We start from the raw sequence: 16,711 nt of genomic DNA on the forward strand, positions 1-16,711 counted from the left end.
GAAATGAGAAAAGTCTTATTCTCCAGATTCACTTCACTAATCTAAAAGTCTTGGCTGGTGGCAAGTTCCCACCCCTTAAGTCCCATGGATCCCCAGTTTGGTGATCCTGTGAATACTACAGCCAGGCAGAGGTGTGGCCTGGATGAGTGGCAGGCCAGCCACATCCTGAAAATGCCTTGTTCAGAAAGGAGTTCCTGAGCAGGCATCCAAGGTCCTAGTTCTAATGTGTCCCCGGATCCACTGTGCCCCTGGACAAACCTCTTGGCCTTTCTGGTGCTGTGCCAAGTGCTTCTGCCTGGCTGGATTCTGTTCATTCTCCTAAGGTCCTATGAGAGTGAATGATGGCAGATAGGAGGACACTCAGAAAATCAAAGTGCCATCCCAGTTGGTTTTCAGTTTCAAATGACAAAGTACCTTAAACTAGGTGACTTATAAAGAAAAGAGGTTTGTTAGCTCAGAGTTCTAGAGGTCTGAGAGCTTGGTGCCAACATCAGCTTGGCTTCTGCTTAGGGCTCAAGGTGGATGGCAACACAGGGGTCAACACAGGTGGAAGCTTTGCCAGCCTGGCCAGTGGGCATGTGCAGAAGAGGCCAAACATCAGGCATAAAGTTGCTTCAGGACGACTTGCTCTCGAGACAACTAATCCAGTCCTGTGAGACCCAACCCAGGCTTGTGAGACCTATTCCAATGTCTCAAGAAAGACAGGAATCAATTCCGTCTTTGACGACCTAACTCTCTCCTGAAGGTCCCATCACCTCTCGACACTGTTACCTTGAGAATCCGTTTTCAGCTTGAGTTTGGTGCAGACAAATGACCTCCCAACCACAGCACAGTCATATTCAGGCTCCACACAGTCTTCCCCCAAGAAAGAATCAATCAAATCAGCACTGACTTAACCAATCAAGGAGGACCCTGGAGGTCAAGGCCAAAGGATTGTGGGACTTTCTGTCCACTTTCCCTCCGCTCCCCCCAACCAGGCAGTGGCCCTGCTAAAGCCAGACAGAGCCTTGCACATGGATTCAGAAGGAGGCGGTCAGCCAGCAGAGCTGGACCCAGGCTGGAGCAGATGGTGGGATGTCCCTGACTCCTTAGCAGGCAGACATGAGAGAAAGGAGAAAGAGAGAGGAGGGAAAGTAGAAGGGGGAGAAGCAAATTTGGAGGACGGAAGGGGTGACGGAGGAGGAGGAGAGCTATCCGTGCCCCATCAGACCAGACAGTCTCTGAGAGAGAAACTAGGTCTTCCATTCAGTCTTTTTCCTCCCAGAGTAAGACTTAGGCCTCCTCTGTCAGTGACAGGCTCCTCCAGTGCAGGTGCTGGGCCTCACCCATCAGATGGGGGGCTCTCTCAGGCGGGGACTTTGTCACTACCTCATACAAGGGCTCCTCAAAGACAGGGAGCCCACTGGCTTCACAGCCAAGACCCTCTCAAGTAGATGACTCACCGGTGGGTCTTGAAACACCCCTGGGCCCTGTGTTCACCTGCCTGATGCCCCTCTTCTCTCCCCTTCCCCCACCCAGGGTTCACAGACACCTTCAACATGGACACCAGGAAGCCCCGGGTCATCGCTGGCTCCAGGAATGCTTTCTTTGGCTACACTGTGCAGCAGCATGACATCAGTGGCAAGAAGTGGTGAGTGAGAGCTGCTGCCCGTGCCCAGCCCCGTACCATTCCCCGCCCAGTGCCCCCTATCCTACTCCGGACCTCAGCAGCTGCCCAGTCTGACCTCACTCTCTAGGGCCAATGACTTTACTTCTTGTCCCACCAGGTCAGGGGCTGATCAGCTCTGCCCTGACCATGAGACCTGGAGCATTCAGTTTCTCAGGTCTCTGTCTTCTTGTCTACGAAATGGGAATGAACAGCTCCTCACATTCTAGGTCATGTGACAAACGGTGGCAGGCACCTGGGGACCAAGAACTTACCCCCTCGCATCCTGCCTCAGGGACTTACTGTCATCAGTGGGGGCAGCATCTCTGCTCCTGTCTCCTTGGAGAGGCGTTGGGGGTCTCTGGAGAGATCTCTGTGTGTTCACAACCCAAAACAGGGCAACAGTGAGACAGAGAGATGTAACATGAGACCAAGAGACCGCAGGACCAGAAAGATCCCAGGACCCCTCAAGTCAGGGGCAATCAGGGGGAGGGAAGGATCCACTTCCAAATTTCAGATCACTTTATTGCAGCATATTTTACCATATAATTCACTCATTTTGAGTCTGCAAGTCAATGATTTTTTTTTTAGTAAATTTACCAACTTGTACCATAATGACACACATCAGAATATTTTCATGACCCTAAGAAGATCCTTCATGCACACTTACTGTTAATTGCCCTTCTCCTCCCTGGTTGGTCTACAGTTGACAGAAGGCAAAGCTTTCCTTCCTTCCTGGGATGGAAAGGGCCAGGCCTCGGTGTTACCCTTTTCGAAGCCTATATTAGTCCATTTTCTGCTGCAATACTAAAGTACCTGAGGTTGGGGACCTTGTAAAGGAAAGACGCTTGTTGAGCTCATGGTTTTGGAAGCTGAATCCAAGGCCAGGTTGGTCTCCTTGGTTCGGCCTCTGGTGAGGACCTCCTGACTGATGGCGTCCCCGTGGTGGGAGCATTGCAGAAGGGATCACACAGCATGACAGGAAGCCAGGCTCACTCTTATATGGAACATTCATTCTCTCCAGAACTCACTCACTCTGCAAAGCTAGTGTTAATCCCTTCCAAGGGGGATATCCCAGTGACCTAATTACCTTGCACCAGGCACCCTTCCTTGGAAGTTCCACGTTGCCTGCACTGCCACACTGGGACCAAGCTTCCAGTGGGGGTGAACCGCATCCAAACCATAGCAAAGCCCCTTCAGGGGGACCACCCAAACACTCATGATGAATGTTCTACATATGGAACATTTCCTGCACCCCACCCCTAGGCAGTGTCCCTCTGGGTAACCACTCTTCTGACTCCTGTCACCATAGATTTGTTTTGCTGTCTTGAACTTCACATAGATGATATCATACCATAGATATCCATTTATATTTGCTCAATATTGCGTCTGTGAGGTTTAACGTGTTGCCGAATTTATGATATATACTTCACATTCTTCATTCTTATGTATTCCATTGCTCTGTACCATAATTTATTTATTTACTCTGCTACTGATGGGTATTTGGGTTGTTTCCATTTGGGGTTATTTCTATTGGAGTTGCTAGAGCCTTCTCATTGGTGGACATGTGTCCTCGTTTTTATTGGATATAGACCCGGGTTGGATTTGCGTAGATAAAGGGTAGGTATATGATCAACTTTAGGAGGATATGCCAGGTACTTTTTTTTTTTTCCAAAGTAGCTTGCCAATTTAAACTCTATCTAGGAAAACAAGAGAGTTCTAGTTGTTCTGCAGCCTCACTAACCCATGGCATTGGCAGTCATTTCAATTTTAGCTAGGCCAGTGGTGTGAAATGGTATCTCACCTGGATTTTGTTTGCATTTCTCTATTTACTGATGTTGTTGAACAACTTCTTATAGATCTATTGGCCATTTTGATATTTGCTTTTGTGAAGTGTCTGATGAGGTGTTTTGATCCTCTTTAAAGTTGTGTTATATACCTTTTTCTTTTTGATTTATAGAAGTTTATATACTCTCTGTACAAATGCTTTGTCAGAGAGAAGCATTGAAAATATCTCTTCCGCTATGTAGCTTGCTTTTCATTTTCTTAATGGTATCTTCAGATGAACAGAAGTTCTTAACTTCACTAAAGTTAAGTCTATCAATCTTTTTATGCTTAGTGTTTTTCATAGGTCCCATTTAAAAAATTTTTTTTTTTTTGCCTCTTCCCAAATTATAGATATACTGCTCTGTTTTCTTCTAGAAGTTTGATGTGTTTGCTTTCACACTTAGGTCAATGATTTATCTCAAATGAATTTTTTGTGGAAGGTGCAAGATAATTTAAGTCAATTGTTTTTGTTCTCCCCATATTGATGTCCAATAGGTCTGGCACCATTTGCTAAAAGATCATTTTCCCCCCTGGATTCTAGTGTTGTGTTTGTTTAAAATGGATGGCCATGTATATGTGGGTCTATTTTTTTTATTCCCCTCCATTCTATTTGTCTATTTATCTAAACTTGCACCAGTGAAAGACTTCCTTGTTACTGTAGCTTTAAAATAAGTCTTAAAGCCAGGTATTATGAATTCTCTGCACTTGTTTTTCTTTGATAAGATTATTTTATCCATGCCAGGTCCAGTATACTCCATAGAATTTTAGAATCAGCATGTCATTTTTTCCCAATAAAATTTGCTAAGATTTTTATTAGAGTTGCACTGAATTTATAGATAAATAAAATCTTCACAGAACTGAATCTTCTGATCCACAAACCTATATCCCTTCATGTATTCATTTTTTTAGAAATTTCTCTCAATAGTGCTTTGAAATTTTCAGCGTGAAAGTCTTGAATATCTTTTGCTACATTAATTCCTACACATTTTATGCTACTAAAAATGAAACATTCTTATTTTCTAGTACATAAAAATAAAACCATATTTTTATATAATGACATTTTAGCTTACGACTTTACCAAGCCGTCTATTATTTCTGTTAGCTTGCTTGTAGGTTTTTTGGATTCTCTGTGTACACAATCATATCCTATGAAATAATTACAGTTTCATTTTTTCTTTTCTATATACCTTCACTTCCTGCCTAATTGCAATGTCCAGAACCTTCAGAGCAAGGTTGAATAGAAGTGGTGATACTGAACGTTCTTCTCCAGTATTTCATGATTGAATGAAATCTGAACTACAAAGTAGTCACTTACTTATTGTAGAAACCTTCAGATTGAAGATGTTTTCTTCTATTCCTGGTTTTCTGAGGTTGGATTTTCAAAAATTGTGAACAGTGTCGACGTTTATCAGATGCTTTTTCTATAACAATTGATATCATCTGGTTCTTTATTCTGTTAATATGGTTCATCACATTGGTTGGTTGAGTAGGGGATTTTTTGGTTTGGGGGTAAATGTGTGCACGTGTGTGTTTTGCTTTGTTTTCGGTGTTAAATCAACTTTGCATTCCTGGGGTAAACTTTGCTTGTTCACCATGTATTTTTCTTATTATTCTTGGGGATTTGTTTCTATGAGACATTTGTTTCTATTTTGTTTCATGAGGTATATTGGCCTGTAAATCTTCTTTTCTGTAATGTGTTTATCATGTTTTGGCATTGCAATTATTCAGACTTCATAAAATGTGTTGAAAAGTGTTCTCACTTTCACTATTCCCTGGTAGAACATAAGATTTGTATTATTGCTTCTTTAAAGATTTGGAAAAGTTCACCAGTACAGCATCTGGAGTTTTCTTTTGTGAGGAGATTCTTAATTACAAATTCAACTTCTTAAAGACAATGGACAACTTGGATTTCCTATTACGTCTTATGTTAATTTTGGTAGCTTGTATTTTTTGTATTTTTTTTAATTTGTTCTTTTTAGGTATACATGGCAGTGAAGTGTATTTTGACATATTTATACAAACATGGAGTACTTCTTATTCTAATTAGGATCTCAGTCTCGTGGTTGTACATGATGTAGAGATTCAACTGTGGTGTATTTACATATGTACGTAGGAAAGTTATGTCAGAATCATCGCACTCTTTTTTATTCCTGGGTCCTCTCTCTTCCCTTCATTCTTTTTAGATTTTTTTTTTAGATTCCCTTTGTCTAATCTACTGAACTTCTAATCTTCCCCGACCCAACCTTGTTGTGCGTTAGCATCCACATATCAGAGAGAATGTTCGACCTTTGTCTTTTAGGGATTACCTTAGGTTTTTTAGCATAATAGTCTCCAGATCCATCCATCTACTGCCAAATATCACAAAGTCGTTCTTCTTTATGGCTGAGGAGTATTCCATTGTGTTTATCTACCACATTTTTTGTGTTTATCTACCACATTTTTTCCACTCATCTGTGGAAGGGCACCTAAGTTGGTTCCACAGCTTAGCTCCTGTGAATTGAGCTGCTGTGAACATTGATATAAACATTACTATAAACTACATTGGCTGTGTCATGGTAGTATGCTTTGGCTTTATACTGAGAAGTGGGATAACTGGGTCAAATGGTGGTTCCATTCCAAGTTTTTCAAGTAATTTGTCCATTTCACTCAAATTTTATTGTCAAAATATTATTCATGGGCTGGGGTTGTGGCTCAGTGGTAGAGCGCTTGCCTAGCACGTGAGAGGCCCTGGGTTAGATCCTCAGCACCACATAAAAATAAATAAATAAAATAAAGGTATTTTTCCAACTACAACTTAAAAATAAATATTTTTTTAAAAATATATTATTCATTAACTCCTATTATCTTTCAATATCTAAGATCTATAGCAACATCTACTCTACCCACATAATTTATTCTCATTGGTAGTTTGTGTTGTCTCTCTCATTCTTGATCAGTCTTGCTATGGGTATATTAATTTTATTAAAGTTTTCTAAGGATCAGTTTGGGTTTTATTGATTTTTCTCTATTAGATCTTTATTGTCTCACTGGTTTTTACTCTTTTTAACATTATTTCTTTCCATCCTCTAAATTTGTTTTGACTTTTTCTTGATTCTTATTTAAATCGTTGATTTTACAACCCTTTTTTTCTAACATGAATATAAGGCTATAAATCTCCTCTAAACATTGCTTTAGTTGCATCCCATAAATTTTGATATTTTCACTATTATTCAGGTTAATATAATTTCTAATTTTCTTCTTTGACCCATGAGTTATTTCAAAATATGTAACATAATTTCCAAATATTTGGAGACCTAGGTATTTTACTATTAGAGTTCTAATTTAATTCCAAGTGGTCAGAGAGACACTAGATATTTTAAATCCTTTAATATTTGTTTTGTGACTAAAAAATGTCTATTTTAGTAAATTCTCAGTGCACTTGAAAAGACATATATCCTTAGTTTCTTAAGCACATATCTATGTATGTCAGTTAAGTCAATATAGTTGGGTTTTGTTTTTTTTGGTTTTGTTTTATTTTGTTTCGGTACTGGGGATTGAGCTCAGGGACACTTAACCACTGAGCCACATCCCCAGCCCTTTTTTGTATTTTATTTAGAAACAGGGTCTCACTGAGTTGCCTAGGGCCTCACTAAGTTGCTGAGGCTGCCTTTGAACTTGTGATCAGAACTTCTGCCTCAGTCTCTCAGGTCACTGGGACTACAGGTATGTACCACCATGCCCGGCTCAATATGTTTTTTTTTTATTCTCTTTTATTTATTTTTTATTAGTTACACATGAGAGTACAATGATCTTGACAGTTCATACATTTGAATCAAACGGGGTACAATTTCTCATTTTTCTGACTGTACAGGTTGCAGAATCACATTGGTCATGCAGTCACCCATATGCCTAGCATGAGTGCGGTCCTGGGTTCAATCCCTAGCACCACACCAAAAAAAAAAAAATCAATATGGTTATTATTGTTCAAATCATCTGCAATCTTTCTGATATTTTTGTATGCTTATTCTATCACTTTCTGATAGATTCATTAATATTCACATCTACTCTACCCACATAATTACCCTTTTTGGTGCTCTTAATTTTTTTCATACACTTCTGTTCCCCTTTTTTGCTAAATTTTATTTAGCAAAAAAAAAAATCCATTTAGTATTTCCTACTGTAGTGCATATCTGCTGAAAATGTTTCTTTCAACTTTGGAAGTTGGGCTTTTGTTTGCTTAGCTTTATCTGCCTGCCTGAAAACACGTCTACCTCACTTTAACTTTCTTGCAGTACTGGGGATTGAACCCAGCCCCTCCCCACCCTCCACACACTAGGAAAGTGCTCTACCAATGAGCCGTATCTCCAGCCCTTTTTAAGTTTTTGTTTAGAGACAGGGTCTCCCTAAGCTGCCAAGGCTGTCCTCCAACTTGCCATCCTCCTGCCTCAGCCTTCCAAGTAGCTGGGATTACATGTCACCTCCACACCCAGCTTCTCTTTAATTTTTTAAGTGTTTCCTATCTAGTTATAGAATTCTAGGTTGGCAGATTTTCTTTTAACATTTAAAAATGTCAATTCATTGTCTTCTGACTTAATAATTTCTGTCAAGATGTCAACCTTCTGTTTTTATCATTCTTCTTTTGAATGAATATGTTATTTTCCTGTGGTTGCTTTTCTATTTGACTTAAGTTCAGCAGTGTGAATATGATAGACCCAAGTGTAGTTTTGTTCTGTTTTGAATTTGTCTGCTTAGTGTTTTCTTGAATCTGAGGTTGATACATTTCATCAGATTTGGAAAATTTTCTATCTTCATTTCAAATATAACCTCTTTTTTCTTCTTAGAGTCTAATTGCTGTCTGATAAGCCTTCCTGCCACGGCTCCCTTTCCTTCCAGTTGATTCCATTTCTCTCTTACTTTTTATTTATTTATTTTTTATTTCAAGACAGCGTCTTGCTAAGTTCTTAGGACCTCACTAAGTTGCTGAGGCTGGCTTTGTTCTTGCCATCCTCCTGCCTCAGCCTCCCAAGCCATTGGGATTGTAAGTGCATGCCACTGCACCCAGCCCATTTGATTATTTTTAATAGGTTCTTATTTTGTTAAAATGATCTCTCTTTATTCCATTTGTCCATTTCTTATTCTATTTGTTTTAACATATTAATCTTAACTATTTAAAAGTTCTTATTGATTAGAAATAATATCAGGTCTGCTTCCAGTGGCTATTTTATCTGATGACCATCAGTCACTTTTTCCTGATTCTACACTTACTTGGTAATTTTTTATCCTATGCTGAATATTGTGGATGACACATGATAGAGAATGTGGGTTCTGTTACCTTCCTTTAAGAATGCCATATTTTGTTCTGATAGGCAGTTAGATTACAGGTGAAGTCATAAGTCTGACCATGGCACCGTTTGGCCCTCAGTTAGGGTCGGCATAGTCTAGCTTTGCCCTTACTCCTGGGATATGGTATTTACTCTTAAAGCATGAATATCCTGGGGTCTCGGATGAAAGCCCAGGGTGTTCACCAAGATCTTTTCCTTCTGGCTGGGCACAAACCCCAGCATCTCCCCAGCACTTAGTGGGCAACTTCTAAATCCCTCTCTGTTTCTAAAATCCCTCCTCCTCCTGGCTGCTTTCTGATTGACTTTCCACTCTCACACCCTGCAGACCCCGCTTGGGATTCACCCCAGGCTCTGAGGGAGACTTTTAACTGTTTGCTCTCTCTTTTCGGGGACCTGCCCCTCCCAGATTCTAGTTGCCTTTGCAGCCCCAACTTCAGTGGGTTTCCTGTGTCCAGCAAGAGGGCTGCTCTGTGTACTCTGTTTTTCTGGAATCAATAAGGAATTTGCCCTTGGAGAGAGAGCTGGGGCAAATGTGGGCTCAGGCCCTGTTCCTTCCTTCTCTCACATATCAAGCCCTGCTCTTTTTTTGATGATTCTTTGTTGTTGTTGTTGTTGTTGTTGTTGTAATTAGTTATACATGGCAGCAGAATGGGCTTTGAGACATCACACATCAATAGAGTATAATTTCTTATTCTTCTGGTTGTACATGATATAGAATCACACGGTCATGAGGTCATCTCTGTACCTAGGATAATAAATGTCAGATTCATTCTACTTTCCTTCCTATCCCCATACCCTTCTCCTCCCTTTACTTCCCTCTGCCTAATCCAAAGTAACTCTATTCTTCCGAAACCCCCCACCATCACTTGTTGTGAATTAGCATCCACATATCAGAGAAAACATTGGGTCTTTGATTTTAGGAGATTGGCTTATTTCACTTAGTGTAATATTCTCCAGCTCCATCCATTTACAAGTAAATGACATAATTTCATTCTCCTTTAAGGCTGAGTAATATTCCGTTTTACATATATATATATATCACATTTTCTTTATTCATTCATCTGTTGAATAACACCTAGGTTGGTTCCATAGTTAGTTTAATTATTGTGAATTGAGCTGCTATAAACACTGATGTGGCTACATCACTATAGTATGCTGATTTTAAGTCCTCTGGGTATAAACCAAGAAGTGGAATAACTGAGTAATTGGTGGTTCCATTCCAGGTTTTCTGAGGAATCTCCATACTGCTTTCCATAGTGGTTGCATCAATTTGCAGTCCCACCAGCAGCGTATGAGTGTGCCTTTTTCCCCACATCCTTGCCAACATCTATTGGTGCTTGTATTTCTGACGATTGCCATTCTGGCTGGAGTGAGATGGAATCTTAGAGCTCTGCTTTGTTTCCTATCCAGTGCCTGAAAATACCTGCTCAATGTTTGGTCCAGATTTTGTCGCTATTTATGACTGGAACTGGAAATCCTTCTTCATATTCTTTTATAAATTTAACTAGTACTTTTCTGAGAAACCTTCATGGCCCCTCCTTTCTCATGGCTAGATTAGCTGCCCCTGCAGAATTCCATATTTCCCTTTTCATAGCATTTTTCAAACAAACAGGATAACAATTGTATTCAATTGTCTTTCTTCCTGAAGTCGGGCATAATCCCTGGCCTTTAGTAGGTGTCAAAAACATACCTGAAGAGGCTGAATGCATGGCATAATCCTCCTCATCTAACCCAAACATAAATACCACCCATGTTTTTATGTGGTTTGATGGTTTGAACAGTAAGTTGAACTACCTTTTCTAAGATTGAATTTATTTTGATCAATATTTGTTTATTAAACATCTACTAATAAATTTCACTAGAATCTGCAAAATATTGGTATGAGCAAGGCATGGTTTCACTCTCAACCCAGGGCCAAACCAGTTGAGCAGGCAATGCTAGTATCCCTGAAATAATTTAAAAGCAATACAAGACAAAAATACAACCTGGTATTAATTATATTCGTCTTTGTGAGGTCACTTTCTCCATGAAGGCTTTCTGGGTCCTTCTGCTAGCCTAAAATGACCCTTCCCTCCCTAGCCTTCTCTCTAATAGCACATATCGTTTTCAGTGCTCAATTGGCGTCACTTAGGCTCACAGCTAAGTCCCTTATTAGCCCCCAGCTTCATTTCTCTGCAGCCTGAGAGCCTCCAGCCAAACTCTAGCCTGAGTTTGACAAGAGAAATTCTTGGCCTGAGTCTCTGGGAGAGCCTCACAGAAGAGGGGCATTTGAACAGGGTCCTTGAGGTTGGGCTTAAATGAGCAGAAAAAAAATATGATAGAATCCACTCCTGGTTGCTTTCGTTGATCTACATGCAACCAAGAGCACTGTGGGGAAGACACAGGGCCACACCCATCACAGAGAGTGACCTGAGCATGTGTCCTGCCACAAGTGACTGAGAGACACAGAAAGCAGCTGTGGTGCAGAATGGACAGGAGCACCCCAGGCCTTTCAGGAATCCCTGTTGCATGGACCTCTTACACGTCCAGCCTGACTGCTCCCCTCCCTGCTCCCTCCATGGCCCCCACTCTCCCTGGTCTGCAGGCAGATTTCTGAAAGTTGTATCAGACAGAGGACCCGGCGCGTGTTGATCATTAGGAAGAGAGGTCGATGGCAGTGTCATTCGGGGGATAGCGGCTGACCATTATGCATGGCTGCTGCAGGGCTGTGGGCTCAGCTCCTTGCTGGGGTGCCTCAAAAGATGGACAAGAGCAAGGGCTTGAAGCTCGTGGCTCAGCAAAGGCCTCAGGGCAAGCTCTTGACCCTCCTGAACCTCAAGTATCAAGTAGGACTGGACCCCTCTGTCTCAGGGAATGGAACAAGGTCAAAAATCCCAAAGTGTCATCAGCAAACAGAGAATGAGGCCAAGCTGTCTGCAGCTGGAAGCAGCGGAACCAGAGAAGCCAGCCGCTGGTCATGGTTGAGGGCTCCCCAACCCAAGCTCTCCCTGCTCCTGGTGCAGACCCGGCTGCCAGCCCCAGGGCAGAGCCTTGCTCACACCTGGGCTAACGGACCCCCTAGCAGGCTCCAGCAGGGAGATGGCACCTCTGAAGGCCCACCACCTCCTCCAAGGGGTCAGACAGGGACTTGCCGGTGGGGAAGAACCTAACTCCCCAGCTCCTGCCCCCACATCCAGGCTCCAGCATTGCCCAGAGAGGAGCCCACCACCTGTCACCCACCGCAGGAAATAGGCCCCGTTTTTCCAGGTGTGAGCCTCATTTTGTGTCAAGAGCACAGGACTGTGAGCAAGAAGCTGGAGGATGAGGGGATGGGCCTGGGGAGGCGGCCACGTTCTGTTCTCACCCCTTCCCCTCCTACCCACGATACCCCCAACTCACAGCCCAAACGAGGCAAAGCGGGCTGGGCCCCAGGGCTCCCGACATCTTGAACAGCTTCCCACACGCTTTGGTTTTAGCAACAATAACAACGCTCACAGACATACCAAAAGGAAAGAGAAAACAAATTCCTCAGGGGCTGTGTGTTCTCTGCCCCTTTCTAAGCCCTTGTGTATGTTCAGAGAAATTTGATCCACATGACTCTACTGCATTTACACTGGAGTTATTAAGTCAGCGCCTTTTAAGACCATTTGAAGTCCCAGAAGCTCCAGTGCCGGGTTGGCAGAGGCTTCTCCGAGCCTTTGGCCCTCAGGAGCAGGAAGCTTCCTGGTGCTAAGAAGAAACAGAGCTGGGTCCCCAAGTCCTCAGTTTGTCCTTGAAGCTTTGACCCCTGGAGGCAGATGAAACCTCAGCTCTCTGAAAGGCAGATCATTCTGACTCCTTCCCTCTGGGGTGTTGGGGACAGGGACCTGATGGTCCAGTGACATCCCAGGGAGACACCATTAGTACTTGATGGGCTTTAAAAAACAAGAGTCCACAGCAAACTCCCTGAGTATAGATTCAGAGACTCGGCAACTCCTAAGGAAAGTGGGTGTGTTCCCATTTTACAGATGAGGCAACTGAGACACCAAAGGAGGACACAGTGAGTGTCAGAGCCAAGTCTGAAGTCCAGCTCTTCTGAGCACAGGGACCTGGTTAGGCCCCAGGGGCACAGAGCAGAAGCAGTCCCCACCCAGGATGGTGGCCCCAGGGACCAAAGCTAAGCAGTGTGTGGGAAGGACAGGCGCTGAGCCCGCCCAGGAAGAGAGACGTGTGTTCAAAGAACCCCAAGCCCAGCTGACAGACACCCAGGGAGGGATACACAGAAGGATCTCGGGTTCACTGAGGAGGAGGCCGTTTTCAACATGGCAGGAGAGCGGCAGAGGGAGTTGAGAGAGGGTTGAGAGGGTGGGCTTCCTCCTGTGCAGAGCAGAAAGGAGTGGAGCAGCGTGGGGAAGGGCGTGGGTAGGGGGTGAAGAGGAAGGAACCACCTTTAGAGAAAGAACCCCTTCCTTGAGGGTGGAGGAGAAGGTACAGAGCACAGACCCGAGGCCCAGAGCTGGGCTGCGTGGGCAGGTGCTGGAGGGGCTGAGGGGCGGATGTACCGTGAGGCAGAGGAGAGGGAGACTCAGAAACCCGAGAGACTCAGAGCAAGTTATCCACCAAGGCCAAGCGCAGGCGCCGCCACCACCTCTTCCAAAGGCCTCTCAACCCTAGTCCACCTACCCTCCTGCGTCCTGGGTCTCAAAATTCACTAGCTGGTGTCCACCTAGACCAGACTCTAATCTGGCTAACTCGTTGATCTTTTATAATGGCTTTATGCATTGGCCTTCCTAGACAGCAGGTTGACATTTCGCTACGGTCTTCCAGAGGGCCACCAATAGTGGACTTTCAGGTTCATCATAAAGAGAACCCATGAGGAATCAACCCACAAAATCTGCTGTCAAGCCTAGGCCCAGGGGTGATGCCCTGTCCTCCACTCCCAGCCCCCAGGCAGGCCGACTCTCCTCTGTGGCTCTTATCCATGGGCCTAGAGTGGGGTCTGAGGGTGAGCACCGGCCTTCCACCTCAGCAGATCAACAAAAGCGCATCTGAGAGGCTCCTCGCTCCAGGAAATGTCTAGATTTAAAAATCACACAAATTGGGTTTCCTTCCCACTCAGCCACTTTCCAAAGCACGGGAGCTTGAGCACATCACCTCCAGGTCCTGGATGAGGGTTTCCTCATGGGTAAAATGGGCATCGTGACGCAAACCCCAAAGGGTTCTCACAAGGAGAAATAGGAGATGATGTGCAGAGTGTATTCTGGGAGGAAGCCGCACGAGCTGTGTCCCTCCCTCCCTCCAGAAGGGAGGTGGTGTCCAGAGAGACGTTTCAAGGAAAGAGCCCCAGTTTCTGTTGTTAGAGCAGAAAGCTCCATCATGTCCAAGCCTGTCCCCTCTCCACAGTGACGGTCAGGCCTGGGCAGCCTTAGCCTTGACTGCTGCAGAAATCTCACCGAGATCTCCTGACTCTGGCCCCAGAGCAGGCTCCCGACACCACAGCACATAGATGTCCTCCGCTATTTTCCTTTGGAACAGATAAAATGCACACCATGACTCACTCTGGTTAAAGTCTAAATCACTACAGGAGCAAAGCCCAGGATAGGATGTCACCACCCCCCACGAAAGCCAGAGAGAGAAGGCTACCTCCTGGGGAACGCTGGCCCAGGGTCCTGGCCACACCACCCAGCAGACCTGGCAGGCACACAGGAGACAAGAGGGAGAGCTCAGAGGGCTGGGACCTCCAGGCCCTCAGAAGCACCAAGAAGCACAGAGAGGAGCCGGGAGGGCCCTGGGTCCCAGAAGCCAGCACCAACTCTGGGGTCTGTGGTACATTCCAGATGCAGCCTGCAGATGGTGTCCAGGGCTCCTTGAATCTCTGGATTTCTTTGTTCTCCTTTTTCTTTTCATTTCTTCACTCTTTTCTTTTTTCTTTCTTTCTTTTCTTTCATGCCAAACCAACACGGGCAGCCCCAGGACTTGAGGCATGTGGGTGAAGCCCAGGTTACTTCTGGCACCCACCCACTGCACGAACAGAGGAGGGGACAAGGCCAGTCCTCGTGGCTGCCCACCCTCCTTGGAGCTCAACTCCAAAGGCAGGAGCCAACCGCTGCGTGCTTTATGGGTAGGAAGATACACAATCTCAGGAGTGGAAACATTGAAAAGAAAATCTCTTGGTTACTAACCTCCGAGAAAGAAAATAAATTTAATGTGGGCAGTTCAGGGGAGCCAGAAAGACCTGCCAACTCAGCATCTTCTCCACCCGCCTCTTCCCACTCCCACCCGCAGCCTGCGGGCCCTCAGGCTCCCGTCCTTTTCTGAAAGCCATCATTCATTCTGTGACCCCAACATCCTTCCTAAGTCCAGTACAGGAGAGAGAAGAGGAGCCCCTCACATGAGAGGGAGAGTAAGCTAATGCTGAAATGCACTCCGTCATGAGAGTGGAGGTACCTCATTTCCCAGGTTTGCCTTTGGAATCCAGCCCTCCTTGTCCTGTGAGTTCTGCACCCACGGATTCTACCAACTGCAGATTTTTTAAATTCTGGAAAAAAAAATGTGTGTACTGAACATGCACAGACTCTCCCTGGTCATTATTCTCTAAGTAAGACAGTATATCACCCATTTACATAGAGTTTACATTATATTAGAAATTATAAGTAATATAAAAATGGTTTAAAGCATATGGAATGATGTTTGTAAGTGATGTGCAAACACCGTGCCATTTTACACAGGGACTTGAGCATCTGTGGCTGTTAGTCCCTGCAGGGGTCTTGGAACCCATGCCCTGCAGATACCCATGGATGACTTCACTCATGGCTCCTTAGCCATTAGTGTGCCATTATCTGCAATTATCTTAAGTGTCACTAGAGGGCACAAGAGGGCCCAGGAATGAGCACTAATCATGTAGGCTTCCCACAGCTGTCACCACCCACAGGGCGGCCTGCACGTCCACTCAGTTAGGCCATACAACGAAAAGCCACACAGGGCAATATGTGTGTTTAAGGTTACGCACAATTAAGAAACAAATCTTCGGGCTATAAAGGCCTTTCTCACTAGTCCTAACTGTTCTCAATCCCAGTTAACCTAGCCCTGGTTTTCCCCAGGCTTGGATAGAATGCCTCCCTCTAACTTTCCTGACTCCTCCTGAAGAATTGTGGGCTGTTTGGGATCTCGAATTCTTTCAGGGAGCCTTCCTCCCCTGTCTGAGCTCTCTCTTCCTGGGACACTCAGAGCCAACGGCAAGACGATTATCACTAACTTGAGACCGTCTGGACACGGTCTCTGTGGTTTTCTGTTGAATTCCCAAACCCTCCACACTTTCCTTCTTGGTTATTTTCTTCCTGTTTTAGCTGTGATGAGTCACCCTGAGCCAGTGATGCAGAGACACGTGGAGGGGGATGTGAGAAAAGCCAAGTGGGAGAAATGGAAAACGAGATGGGGAAAGGAAAGACAGAAAGAGAAGACGAGACGGAAAATAGGGAGCTACGAGGAGAGTACCGAGAAGGGAGGCCCGAGCCCCTCAACCTGGTCTTGGCCTCTACTCAGCTTTGCATCTTTGGTGTGTGTCAGGCCCATGGGAGAAGAGGAAGAAAGGAAGAGGGGGATTCTAGAAGTCTAGATAGGACTGATGCTGGTCTCTGGGAAGCCCAAATCTGGACACTCTTACACAGGGTCTGGGGTCCGTGGAGAGGCTGGGCCAAGATGAGGCCAGACAGGCAGGGAGGGAGGTGGCAGGTGGTGGCCTGTCCCCAGACAGCTGGCTCTGTGTCCACTGCATCTCCCCACTGCTGAGCCAACGGCTCTAACCCAGGAGAAGGACATTTCCCAAAACGTCGTGACAGACCACACTCTCCAGTGGCTGAAGCCCTTCTGTTTCCATATGGCTTCTCAAAATAAGAGCAATCCTGGGAGAATAACCATGGTCATAATCCAGGGGAAGAAGGAGAAAGGAAATCTGAGCTTT

General features: G+C 44.7%; 1 protein-coding gene across 1 annotated transcript in view; it reads left to right on the forward strand.

Moving 5' to 3' along the window:
• The window catches only part of Itga11 (integrin subunit alpha 11), a 114,662-nt gene that overhangs the window by 24,156 nt on the left and 73,795 nt on the right, over positions 1-16,711 (forward strand). The window contains exon 2 of the mRNA XM_005316733.5: positions 1,519-1,630. Within this exon, the coding sequence (XP_005316790.2) occupies positions 1,519-1,630 (112 nt within the window). The remainder of the gene's footprint in view (positions 1-1,518; positions 1,631-16,711) is intronic.

The sequence above is a fragment of the Ictidomys tridecemlineatus genome, chromosome 5, assembly GCF_052094955.1.
Source record: "Ictidomys tridecemlineatus isolate mIctTri1 chromosome 5, mIctTri1.hap1, whole genome shotgun sequence".
Taxonomy (NCBI): domain Eukaryota; kingdom Metazoa; phylum Chordata; class Mammalia; order Rodentia; family Sciuridae; genus Ictidomys; species Ictidomys tridecemlineatus.